This window comes from Notothenia rossii (assembly GCF_949606895.1).
Source record: "Notothenia rossii genome assembly, chromosome: 10".
Lineage (NCBI taxonomy): Eukaryota > Metazoa > Chordata > Actinopteri > Perciformes > Nototheniidae > Notothenia > Notothenia rossii.
In genome coordinates this window covers 17,694,239-17,707,414 of record NC_136908.1, presented here as the reverse complement: position 1 = coordinate 17,707,414, position 13,176 = coordinate 17,694,239, and the positions used below count along the sequence as shown (strand labels likewise).

The following is a 13,176-nucleotide window of genomic DNA, read 5'->3' as shown; positions in this document are numbered from 1 at the left end:
TAGTTCAGTTTGGTTACACACAGTGAATATTAACTGCATAGCAGACATCCATTGTTTATCCTCAGGTAAACTTTACAACTATATACATTTTCTAGGCCTTTGGGTCAGATAGTGTTTTCCATTTTTATGTATTTCAAAGCTGCACAGTTGGGTAGAGTTTGCTTTATAAATAATTACGTTTGGTTGTAGCAAAGGACATTCTAATGGGAGTATTTTTACATTGTTTAAAATGATTGTTCATTTCCTTGGGTCTTTATTCTGGTCTACACCTTATTCACCTTCCTGTCCCCCCGAACAGCAGGCGCTATATTCAGAGGCTCGAATGAATGAATAAACAAATCCTTTCTTTCCTCAGGATACATTGCTCCGTGGAGTGGTCGTTTCTACTCTCTCTGGGACACCGGGTAAGATCTGCTGACCTTCACACTCTCACCGTAGATGGAAAACATGTTCAATCAAGTGTGTGTTTTCAAATCCGACTATAAAACCCCCCCGCACCCTCCCAGAGGGGAAACTGTGCAGCTCAGGCTCGGTGTTGAACTATTGTCTTCCTTCCAAACAGCACCAGGCACCCTGTGTTCTCCAAATGCACTGCAACATGTTTGATATTCCAGCACACCCAATCCATTCCCCCCCCCCCCTGTTTGCTGACTGGAGCAGTATGGGATAGTTTTCCCCCTCTGGAAGCTGATACTAATTCCTTAATGTGTTGTGTGTTTTCTCTTTCCCAGCTGTAATCACAAAGCACTTTAGAGAAGTGTTTGAAACTTATAGAAACTGCTGCGTAAAGCCTGTAATGAATAAAAAGGGAACACACAGCTTAGGAACAAAAAGGAAAATGACTCTTTCAGTTCTAAATGGGTCCATTTTTGTTAATCATAAGCATGCAGGGAGGTACATGATCTTCTTTCCTCATAACTCTGGAGTTAATCAGGAGGATTTATTGTGTCATGTGTCTCAACACTCCCAATGGGCTCAACCCAACATGAATTACATTCTGTCCCCTCCCCTCTGTTTCCAGCTATGCTAAGATCCACATCCCCATCATAGCGTCAGTGTCGGAGCACCAGCCCACCACCTGGGTCTCCTTCTTCTTCGACCTCCACATCCTGGTCTGCACCTTCCCAGCAGGCCTCTGGTTCTGCATCAAGAACATCAACGATGAACGAGTGTTTGGTAGGAGCACTTTATTAAAAGCTCTACAGTTTATGAGAACGTGCGCGCTTGGACATTATGACATTTATTTTCCCCTCAGCATGAATTGGAAAGACGGGCAAATAATTGAGTGGTTTATCCGCTCAGTAAACAGTAGGCTAAGTTAACATGCATGATTTGTAAATGGTACATCATACGTGGTCGCGTTGACACATTTACTGAAAATACTTACCTTTACAGTTTCTATCCAGGAGTCCACGCTTAGCCTAAGATACTTTCAGAGCAACCCTGAGCAAGGAAGATTTTAAAAGGTGTGATTGGTTGATTAAGAAAAAAGATTAAATTGCACTCCTGGCAACAAATGGACCGTGACTTGATGGGTTTCATCATAGATTTGAGTCTTTTAGACATACTGTGAATATAAATATGAACATATCTGTTGAATACGTTTTAAGCCATAATTATAAGTAGCCTACAACATGTTAAAAACCATACTGCCTGCTTGCGCAGTAAGTGAGCAAATGTATCGATTCATTTGCTCACGTTTATTTATCATGCTGAAAATTGTTATATTTTTGGTTCAGTTTATAGAAGTAGCCGGGTTGGGAGGCATGTAGAGCTAGAAACCAGCAAAAGGAAAGCATCACGGGGGACTTAAAAAAAAAACAATCATCTTAAACAAACTTTTCTGTCTACAGAGAGAGAGAGCCAAGATCAAGGGCAGAAAACCTTTAAGCGCTCTGATTCCGCCCTCCAGCAGCCCGACCTGTTTCTCCCTCAGACTTAATCAGCCAATTACAGCTATCGATTAGCCATGCACCTGTTGAGCCGGGTGTTCACTCTCCAAGGACGGAAAGCAGCCAGCGCCCTCTCCGTTTAGGGTTTAAACTCTGCAGAGCTGCTGATGCTGCTGCATTACAACTCATTTTCTCTTTTTCATGTCCTTATCTCCGTCTCACACTCTCGGCCCAATTCCCTCTGTCCTTTACTTTCACACCGCCTTTCTCCTTGACTGACCTTTCTATATGTTGTGCTCCCTCTCTCTCTCTCTCTCTCTCCCACCCACCACCTTCTATTCCTGTCCCCTTGCAGTGGCCCTGTATGCCATCAGCGCGGTGTACTTTGCCGGTGTGATGGTGCGCCTGATGCTGACACTGACTCCGGTGGTGTGCATGCTGTCTGCCGTGGCTTTCTCCAGCGTCTTTGAGCATTACATGGGAGACGACACGAAGAGAGAGAAACCCCCCGCTGAAGACAGCAGCGACGAGGACGACAAGAGGAATTCTGGGAACCTTTATGACAAGGTCAGGACAGGAGAGAATGATCCAAATGTACATCAAACGCGTAAAAGGCGACCGTGAGCTCCTTATTGGCTTTACACCTTTGGATGTATCATTCTCGTGTGCGTCAGCTTTCCCCGCTCCTCAACAGTTTAGCTTGCCAGTTTGGGTAACATGTGATTCAACTGTGATTCAGCTGCAACTGTTGGATGCATTTGCCATAATTGTAGCTGTCTCACTTTGTCGAATGTTGATCCCACGGCTGTCACTGCTGAGCCAAACTGTGGCTTTGTCTATTCAAGTCCACCTTGGCATCACATCACTTCATGTATCACCCACAGATATCCATCCTTAAGGAGGAAGCTATGTTGGGCATCTGCGTATGGTGACAGATTGTTCCACGTCATTGCTGCTCTGTATCGGTGGAGAAATGCACTGATGGACATTTTGGCTATGCTTGGAAGCTTTGATGTTTACACAAGCTGCATAACAACAAATACGGAATACACATTGAATCATTTGTTGCCAACATAGAGGAATAATAGAACAGAAGAAACGGATAAAAAACAATCTAGCTTTCTAAACAAAAGGCTTTAAGGTCACGAGTACATTCTGCAAGGAAAAACATTACATCTTTATTCTAAAATAATGATATATACAATGTTTACAATGAAAACTACAGATACAGTTACATTCAACCTTTTTATATTTATTCAAGCATGCAATTGATCATTGTGTATCAACCTATGTCCACTTGTTGTCTAAATATCAATGATTGATAGTTGATTTATCTTTATCAATACAGGAAGTCAATCTAAGATCCCGAGAACACGTCTGGAAACAAATAACCTATACCGTATATCACGACAAGACACCTTTACACATCCACTCATTAAAAACAAGTAACACTGTGCAGTCCTTCCATTGTTCATCTCACGTTTGGCCCGGATTGAAATGTCATGTTTTATCTACATCTCTCCTCGCTCACTTCAAGCCACAGTTAAGGTGTGAGAGCAAGTAGTTGGAGATGTTAGTAAAGACAAATGTTCCCATTATGCAGATTTCCTCCTCTCCAGAGTTTTTATTGCCTTAACCATTTCCCTGCTGCTGGTGTGAAGTGAAACTAACTCATCACAAGGTCCATCTCACAATCCTTAGTGACGCATCATTCCGCACTGAAAGCACGAGGCTGCTGTGAGATACTTTGCTCAATTAGTTTATTCAATCATTTGTTCCGCTCAATAATTCATCTCCCTGGAACGCTACAGACTCTGCCGTCCATCATAAAAAGTGTTTGTCTCCCCCTGCAGGCGGGTAAGGTGCGTAAACATGTGTCGGAGCAGGAGAAGGCAGAGGAGGGTCTGGGTCCAAACATCAAGTCCATCGTCACCATGCTCATGCTGATGCTGCTCATGATGTTCGCCGTCCACTGCACATGGGTCACCAGCAACGCCTACTCCAGCCCCAGCGTGGTGCTCGCCTCCTACAACAACGACGGGTACGGATCAAACATGCGCACAGTACACTTCAGCTCTGTGTGTGTGTGTGTGTGTGTGTGTGTGTGTGTGTGTGTGTGTGTGTGTGTGTGTGTGTGTGTGTGTGTGTGTGTGTGTGTGTGTGTGTGTGTGTGTGTGTGTGTGTGTGTGTGTGTGTGTGTGTGTGTGTGTGTGTGTGTGTGTGTGTGTGTGTGTGTGTACGAACACAGAGCAGCAGGATAGAGGCAGCACATTTATATTTCATGTTGTGGAAATATTGATATGTGCACCTATGAGCTTTAATATGATTGCTTTACTTAGTGTTTCTGGGTCACAGAAAAACATCTGTGGAGCGTCTCTGAATCTACAGAAAAAAGCTGATATATTATTCTCTCTGAGATTCTTTACAGGCATGATTGTTCTCTTCCGCATCAGGGCGGAAATATTGAAGGCCAACACTAAGTGGTGGTTGCAAGTCCTCATGCCTATATTAATGCTGTTCTCAGACAATGGTTTAGCTGTGCTACTGAGAGCAGCACTCTGCTCTGTTCTCTCGCGCACACACACCTACACAGTCACACATAAAAGCGTGCACACACACAAGCATAAGAAATGATTACCATACTGTACCTAAAGTTAATTGGTTGTTTGGCTTTACGTCTGCTCCTCGAGGTACATTTAAGACATGAGTGTTCAGAGTGTGAGCTGTTTTTGAACCCTCGTTTTATTATGCATGGATGGTCTATTTTCATCTATTTTTGCCCTTCTGGAAGTCTTGACTGAATTATTAATTGCCTCCGCAGCTTCATGTATATACCTGTCAACGCTGTTACCTGTCAACCTTACTCTCTTTGTTAGGACCCGCAACATCCTGGATGACTTCAGGGAGGCGTACTATTGGCTGAGGCAGAACACAGAAGAGAACGCTCGCGTCATGTCGTGGTGGGACTACGGATACCAGATAGCGGGAATGGCCAACAGGACCACACTAGTGGATAATAACACGTGGAACAACAGCCACATAGCCCTGGTGAGCCTCGTGCCAGTTTCATTCTTCATCACTTGGCTTTCTTTCTGTTTTCATTCATTCACATGCATACAAACCTGCAGCAGCCTAGATGATTAACAAGCTCCAGTGATTTCTTTCTTTTTATGTAGCATAAAACCGCTCCTTCAAACAAGCCAGATCATCTTGTTTGCTCCAACTATTCCCATTGAATCTAAACTGTGGGGGAATTGCAGTTAATTGCTGTCAGACTCAGCAGGTTTGATTTATGTTTTGAATCTCTGCTGCCAAATGTAGTGGAATCATTTTGTCTTTAAGTCTGCGAAGGCTCTGTAGCTTTGTTCTCTCTTGCTTCCTACTCCAGCATCCGTCCACAGGAAACGTAATTACACAGAAAACAAGATTGATGTCTCTTTAATAAATCCTTCTTATTTTCCTTCCCTATTGCTTTAAGGAAGCATCCCGTCTTGTAAACTCCAATTCAAGTACGACTTCTTTGCCGTTTTTTTAGGTGGGGAAAGCCATGTCTTCCAACGAGAGCGCAGCCTACCAGATCATGAGGTCGCTGGACGTGGACTACGTGCTGATCATTTTCGGAGGTGTAATCGGTTACTCAGGTGACGACATAAACAAGTTCCTGTGGATGGTGAGGATAGCAGAGGGAGAGCACCCCAAGGACATCAGGGTGAGTTTCTGACCCCGCCTGTCACTGCAGCTTTTCTCCAGGAACTCTTACAGCAGCCACTTACACAGCAGTGAAATCAATGTAGCCCTCTTCACTCTCACACACTCGCTCTCTATAATCATCCCCACAACAGACTCCGTTGAGACCACGGCCGTGCATTCTCCGGGACTTAAAGGCTAACAGTGATTTGCTACTTTTCTTATCATTGTGAGAAAATACCACTTTTCAAGTTGGTCCCCATTTTAGTTTGTTTTCTGTCTTGAATTAACAGCATCCAACTCAAGTAGGAAACCATTTCTGTAGATTTACATGCAGTCCAGACACGGGTTTTTCAGAGAAACAAGAACACGTTGCTACTCACAAATCCACCATTACTGTACGTACCATCCATCATCTCTAAAGATCATTATTTATCAGTGATACAAAAACACTGATTGAGGAGAAGCTGGATTGACATAGTTTTCGATGAATGTTGTGAAAAGTAGCTGTAGTTCTACATCACAGAACAAACTGTGGACTATGTCTTTCTCCGTGAAGGGCAGTAAACTCTAGAACACATAAACAGCAGGACAACATAGTACCTGAGCTGTACCCACTGTTAGTCAATTGGACTGTAAGTGACCAAGGTGTATTCGTGAACGGAGTGGGTTTATGACACTGACCTTATCCCCCCATACTTTCTTCTCGTCCCCTTCAGGAGAGCGACTACTTCACCCCTCAGGGAGAGTTCAGAGTGGACAAAGCCGGTTCACCAACTCTGCTCAACTGCCTCATGTACAAGATGTCCTATTACCGATTTGGTGAAATGCAGGTTAGAAGAGGCTTTCACATCGAAGATTCTTCACATGGCAAAGAAAGATTTGCAACAACTGTGCCGGTCTTTGATCATTTCTCAGCTCCTGGTCAGGTCAGGGAGAAACTCCAAATTCAAAAAGATGTTCTGGGGATCCACTTCACAGGCATCAATAACTTTGTGCAGAGATCAGAAAGTAACAAGCCGCTGCAATTGGCAAAGAAGTCAAAAGTACTACTGCTAGATATTTATTTGCAGCCTGTGGCTTTCACACAGAATAACAAGCAGCTGCCACCAAAGGTGTGAAGATTCTTGCAACTGTATCTTAAAAGCGGAGCCTGCTGACAGACAGACAGACAGACAGGCGGAAGAGGATTTAAGGAAATGCCTTGGGGAGCTCCTGAGGTTGGGAGAGGTGGGGGTTTGGGGGTAAATGGGATGGAGGCAGAGTATGAAGGATGGGTGGAAGCTTTCAAATGTGCCTGGGCTACTTCTGGAAGGCAGCAGAGGGGAGATGAGAGGGGTCCTTCTCTCCAGGTGCTTGCATCCCGTTGCAGATGAGGCCCAGCCAACAGCTCAGCAGAGACGGGAGAATCAATGCAGACACTATCCACAGACAGACTGCCAGAGCTGTGTGCGGCTCACAGCACTGTTAAGAGGGGGACATAGGTGGAGAGACTGAGGCACAGAAGGAGATGAAGGACAGGAGGGAGGGGAAAGGAAATGGGAGAGTAGGAGGGATAGATTAGGTTCACGGAAACAGGATGTGACAAGGGGAAACGGAGGCTTAGATGACAACAGGAACAAGACAATAATAGATAGTTGTGGATTGTACCAGGGAGAGGAGATTAAAGGATTATACTCACAGTGCATAATACAGTATGTACTATAAAGTATGTCATAAATACAACCAGGCTGTGAACATGGTATTGCCAAAAAACATCTGTGTGTATATCTTTTCCCTGACAATTAAATGACAAGTTGAACAGCAAGACATGCAGCTATTGTGACTAAAATGGTGTCATATTTCCCCCTCTGTGTCCTCTGGAGCAGCCTGGAGGCATAAACTAAATGCCAAGGTGTCCCGTAGATGGGAACGTGGCACACTAAGGGAGAGTGAGAGTGAGAGTGAATACTAAAAGGAAAAATAACAACAGAAGGAAGGTAGAGGGTAGCTTTGAGAGTATCAGAAGTAAGAAGGACACAGTAAGGACTGTTGGAGCAGAATAACAGGAACAACATGCTGTGAGTGTGATGTCATGGTGACCAAAGGGCGGAGGCTGCGCTGTTATCATGAGGCTTGTTGTTTTCTTTGGTACATTGGAGTTGATTATGAAGTTTGAGTTGTGTGTAACTTATAATGCTACTTAAGTATAAGGTTAACTATGAGTTTAGCTTAGCATTTGGACAGAAGACAAGCTGTCCAAAGGTAGAGCACACTAAATAAACGTTTCTTTAATCCCAGTAAAACCTGAAATGTAAATGGACAAGTTGTGCCAGACTATTTAGATCCCTGTCGACAGGGCTAGCCCGGTTAACGGCTTTAACTTAAATTGCAATAGTTATTTCTTGAAAACAAAAATATTTAGCATGCAGCTCTATAATATGAGTCAAATGACGTGCTTCTCCGTCTCCCAGCTGGACTTCCGGACGCCTCCCGGCTTCGACCGGACACGCAACGCCGAGATCGGCAACAAGGACATCAAGTTCAAGCACCTGGAGGAGGCGTTCACCTCGGAGCACTGGCTGGTGAGGATCTACAAGGTGAAGAAGCTGGAGAACCGGGAGCCGCTGGAGCGCAAGCTGCGCAGCGTGGTGTCCAGGCAGAAGTTCACCTCCAAAAAGGTAACGGGGCACTTCCTGTTTTAATGTTTTAAAAACAGAATTCATGCCTTCCAGTTTTAGAAAGATGAAATTATGCTGCCCTGAATTTCCCTGGTTATTCAGCTCTAGAGGACAAGACGACCTCTAGAGCTAAAATAAAAATGCAATCAAATGGTTTTCCTCGGAGAAAGGCTGAACATTTGTTTTGAAACTCTTATAATTCTTCTTATAATTGTCATCCCGACCGATTATAAGGCACGCAGGTCTCTTGGGGCCCCACTTAAGTTGAGTTATGTAAAATACATTTAGAAAGAAACTAACCAAAGGACATGTTTTTGATCTAATGGTTGTAGTTGGTCCCAAGTGGACTTTTTCACTAGTTTTTATCAAACATTTAAGGTGCTGTTAATGTTGTTCTGTAACCATATGTGGTAATATTCGTATAACTCCTTACGATGGTAAATTGCATATTTTTAATTGGGAGGGACCCCGACTCCCTCTTTCACAAACGTAGGGAAAACTCTTTGTGTATGTTGCTCTTTAATATATATATATAATGAAAGCTCTCCAAAGGTTTGTCATTCGATTTCACTTCTTTCTTTTCTTCTGTCCCTTTACCCAGACGGCCAAGAGGAAGCGTGGACACATCAAGAACAAGCTCGCCCTGAGGAAAGGCAAGAAACTGCAAAAAAAATAATGGTGACGATGAACTCTTCTAGGAAAACAAACAACTGCGAAGAAACCTCCAACAACCAATGAAGAAGAACACAGGGGCCACTTATCTGGACCTTGGTCTCCAGCACTTCTCATTAGAGCGCCCCCGTGTGTTGAGGAAGCGTAACCTCTGGCTAGCTCCAGAACTGTTGTCCGTTTTACCCTGAGGATCTTTTTTCCCCCCCGTTTAGTTCTTTCTTCTTTTTGTTTTATTACTTTGTACTTGAATGTGTGGCGAGGCTTAGGGCTGCTCTGCTTGGTTCGGCGTTGATTCTTTTTTGTGGTACGTTTAATTAACTGCTTATCAGTGCGGGGATCGGGGGTGTGAAGGGGGAAACGAGAGAAGACTGGGAACATTTGCACCAAAGACCCATCGACCTTGCTCCATGGCACATGTGAACTCATTACTGAGAGTGAGGACGCGCGCAGGGGGGGAGGGGGGAGGGGGGGGAAGCTGAGGACTTGTTCCTGACACGTGTACAGAGGACAGTATGCGGCATGGAGGAACGCCACCGTCTGTAATATGAACCTTTTTGTCATCGTCCTCTCCTTTACGTCTGCCTGGCTCCCCGACCTTCTTTTTCAACAAATTCTTTAGAAAACAAATTGGCCTAATGTGTACATATGTTATGTAAAGAACAAGTCTAAAAAGGATGATAATATATTGGATTATTGTGGTGATTTTTAAATATGCAGTTGTCAGTTTTTCTCTTAAGTTCTTAATGTGATTGTTCTGTTGATTTCTTTTTGTTTTGTATGACAGCAAATAGAACAGTGAATGCAATAATTCTTGTACAAAGGGGCTTGAGGTTTTGTTGGAAGAATGAATGTGAATTTCTTACAATGTTCCCCCTTCACATCTCCCTTTTTTCATGAATTGCATAGATTGTACATTTCTGCTGCTAGGGTTTTTAAAGACGGAAGCAAGCAACTGTGTGTAAAAAGTAGTGATAATGAATTAGGCCTCCCTTCCTGCAGAGGGAGCTCTCTAGTTGAACGTGCAGAGCCTAGTGCCTCATTGCTGGTCACCATCGCCTCGGTCCTCTGGGACTCAGCTCATCATATCTCTTGAGTACTTTCACCAGACTGAGGCGTTGACAGTGACTGGTGAACTGTGAAGGGGTTAGTTAGTTAGTTAGTTAGTTAGTTAGTTAGTACACAGGCACTGAGACTAGAGAAGAGCAGAGGTCAGGAGACGCTTCATCACTTTCTGTGACTGCGTGGCCCTTTGTGCTTTTTCAAGCTGTGTCCTCATGTCCATACTGCATACAAGTCTACAAAGGTTTGGTTAATTCACACTATACTCCACCATTACTCTCAAATGATCCAATAAACAATTAGGCTGCAACCAAGGATTATTTCCATCATTGTATCTGCTGATCATTTTTTCTCAATTAGTTTTTTTTGTACATAAAATGTTCATTTCTCAGAGCCCAATGGGATTTCATTCTACTGCATTTTTTTCTTGACCAACTGCCGTAACCCCTAAAATCATTTAAAATTAGAAAAACAGAGAAAGGTTGCTAGAAAAATGCATCACGCTGCATCCTACAATTCCCACAATGCACCCAGAACGCTTTTTATGAATAGACTTCTCCTCCACAATCTGTAAAACAAATTTGGAGTGAGTAAAATGAAATCTGATGATATAATTGCTTCATGTATAAAATTAGCGCAACTGACGAATTACAATTCTAGTAATCATATTAGATGTGATGCGTTCCTCTGAATAGTGTAGGTGGTGTATATTATGTAATATGAGTATAAAGTAGTACTGCAAACCATCATTTTAATTGGTTGATTATTTTCTTAATAAATCTTTCATAAAATTTCACATGGTAGAAAGAAATGCCCAATTTTCACATCTGACATATCGGATATAACGTCAAATAAATCATTTACAAAGATGCAGCTACTTTAAAATAATAACTTGAACACTATTCCAATATAAAAAAGATGTTACATTTTCTTTCAGTTGACATATTGATGAAATAGTTCCAGCCATATAAGGTGCTTTAAAGTTTGGACACAGCTCTAAGGAGCGTAACCTTTGACCTGTTGTTCTGCGGGCACTGCACTGTTTGTGTGTCTGTTGTAAACACTACAGGTGTTTATGTATGTGCACGCTTCAGTAACTTTCAGTTTTTATCAAGTGACGCATCAAAAGACTAACACATCATTGTTCTGTCACTTTCACACAAAGGTGATTTTTATTAGTATAGGCTGTTCTTCTTTTTTTTTTTTTACACTTTTTGAAAAAATGTCTGATTTGCTTTGTTCTTCTTTTCTTTGATCATCTCTGAAACTTGAGTGTCACCATTTCAGACTTTTGACACAATGCCACATTTTTATTCAGTCACACGAACGCCTAAAACTGAGTCCTGTCCTTCCTGTTTCTCATTTGTCAAGAGAGGGGAGAGCTCAGACCAAGCCTTAATGTGATGTACAGTTTTTCGCCCTCTTATGTTTTCATTTCGTGTCGATTAGCAGCGGCAGAGCAGTTCTTCCTCGCTAAGTTTACTCGTTTCTTAGTAGCTCAGTGCCGTCTGTTCTAACACCGTTTGTTTGATGCAAGTTTACATCTCTACATGTTTCTGTTCAGCCATCTTTAAATATACACTCTAATGAAAACATGTGTGTACGTTGTTGTTATTGACGTGTTTATGAATCCTTTTGAACATATTATGAATCAGGATTATAATTGTACAGATATGTTTCCTGTGCAGGTGAACACAAAGCCAACCACTTGATGGCAGCATTATTCTTTAGATGAAGATTTTAGGCTTCAGAATCAGAACATCTTGCACAGACTTAATCTAGTATGATGAAAAAAATGTATTTTTCCAGTAAACTTAACAAAAATCAGTCCTAATAGCAATTGTAGAGGATGGCAACAGAAGCCTTGCCATTTTGTTATTGCGTGACCTTCATCGGTTTAGGCTGTTCTCGCTCATGTGTCAACCTTTCGCACATCACTCTAGTATTCTAACTGGATGTTCATTTCCGGTTTAGCTAGCATGTTGCCATGTTCGCATTCTTCTGTTAAATAGTAACACTCCAGTTAATGCTACGTAATGTAAAGGACTTAATCCTGCTATCAGCTACATTTGATGGCAGGAATAATCTTCAAGAGGTTGAAAATTATTTGGTCACCGTTTGCAGGATTCCACGTTTTGGAAATAGCTTACTTCCCCAGTTCTTTATTCTGTTGGGTCTAATTTGACCTTGAATAATATCCAGTTTATTTGATTGGGACAGTGCTTCCAGACAGCTGTACAAACTCGAGAAAACCAATCGTTTACTTTTCATCTGAAAGGGTCTAAAGATTTTTTCATCTATGGAGTTCCAGAGAATATGAAGGGCCTTGATTGGTTTGTTAATAAAAAAAAAGGTCAAACTCCTGTTCAGTTTGACTTTGATCCTCAAACCTACCAAGAATATGTTCTTGCTACGTGCTACACCAATGTTCTCTGCGGGTCAGATTTTGATGATTTAGTTTTCATCAGGGAAATAAGGTTTTATGACCAACACCACAAAAATCCAAATGGATTTTGAGGTTACGGATGTATACAAGTTTCATTCCCGTTTATGTTGTACGAGTTTGTTTTGTTGGGTAAAAAAAGACCCGAGAACGATAAAGGTACAATTCCCTTTACAGCACTTTTTGAGCGTAAAGTTATCTTTTCAAACGCTTTTCTAATGAGCTGGGGGACAAAGGAATAAACCTGAGTGAGTCAATGACTGCCACGGCACATTTATTAAAACAAAATGATCTCAATCTGTTCCTGCTTTGACCTTTGTGAGGACAGATGAGACGTTTCATTGGTCCTCCAGCGGTGGATTGAACGGTTTACATTTTGATAATAATCACATGGATGCAGAACAGATATACATTCAGGACATCATGAGAATACATGTTTATTAAAAACAAAAAAATGGAGAAGGGTTTCATTAATGGGACAATCTTTACTTCCTCCACAATCACAGTGAATTCTGGAGCCTTTCATAACAACAAACTGCTTGTTAGTGTCAGGTAAGGTAAGTGATGAAGTGGCTGTTGATGACATGTTTTCTAAATGACAAAATAGGCATCTGGTAAATTCACCTGGATTTAAAATGGTATTCATATTTGAGAATGTAAATGAAGGAACGCCTGAGGAATCAAGCAGGGAATGCAATGAGAGATAAATAAGAAGACAGCCAACATGGTTTGTCAAACATGAGAGAAAGTGATTACCACGGTA

General features: G+C 42.2%; 1 protein-coding gene across 1 annotated transcript in view; it reads left to right on the top strand.

Moving 5' to 3' along the window:
- The window catches only part of LOC307023272 (dolichyl-diphosphooligosaccharide--protein glycosyltransferase subunit STT3B), a 35,799-nt gene extending 24,236 nt beyond the window's left edge, over positions 1 to 11,563 (top strand). Inside the window, exons 6-14 of the mRNA XM_079656446.1 lie at positions 356 to 404; positions 1,022 to 1,176; positions 2,248 to 2,459; positions 3,746 to 3,933; positions 4,769 to 4,940; positions 5,428 to 5,601; positions 6,299 to 6,412; positions 8,033 to 8,239; positions 8,841 to 11,563. Of these exons, the coding sequence (XP_079512572.1) occupies positions 356 to 404; positions 1,022 to 1,176; positions 2,248 to 2,459; positions 3,746 to 3,933; positions 4,769 to 4,940; positions 5,428 to 5,601; positions 6,299 to 6,412; positions 8,033 to 8,239; positions 8,841 to 8,915 (1,346 nt within the window). The 3' untranslated portion in view covers positions 8,916 to 11,563. The remainder of the gene's footprint in view (positions 1 to 355; positions 405 to 1,021; positions 1,177 to 2,247; positions 2,460 to 3,745; positions 3,934 to 4,768; positions 4,941 to 5,427; positions 5,602 to 6,298; positions 6,413 to 8,032; positions 8,240 to 8,840) is intronic.
- Positions 11,564 to 13,176: the final 1,613 nt, after the last annotated feature.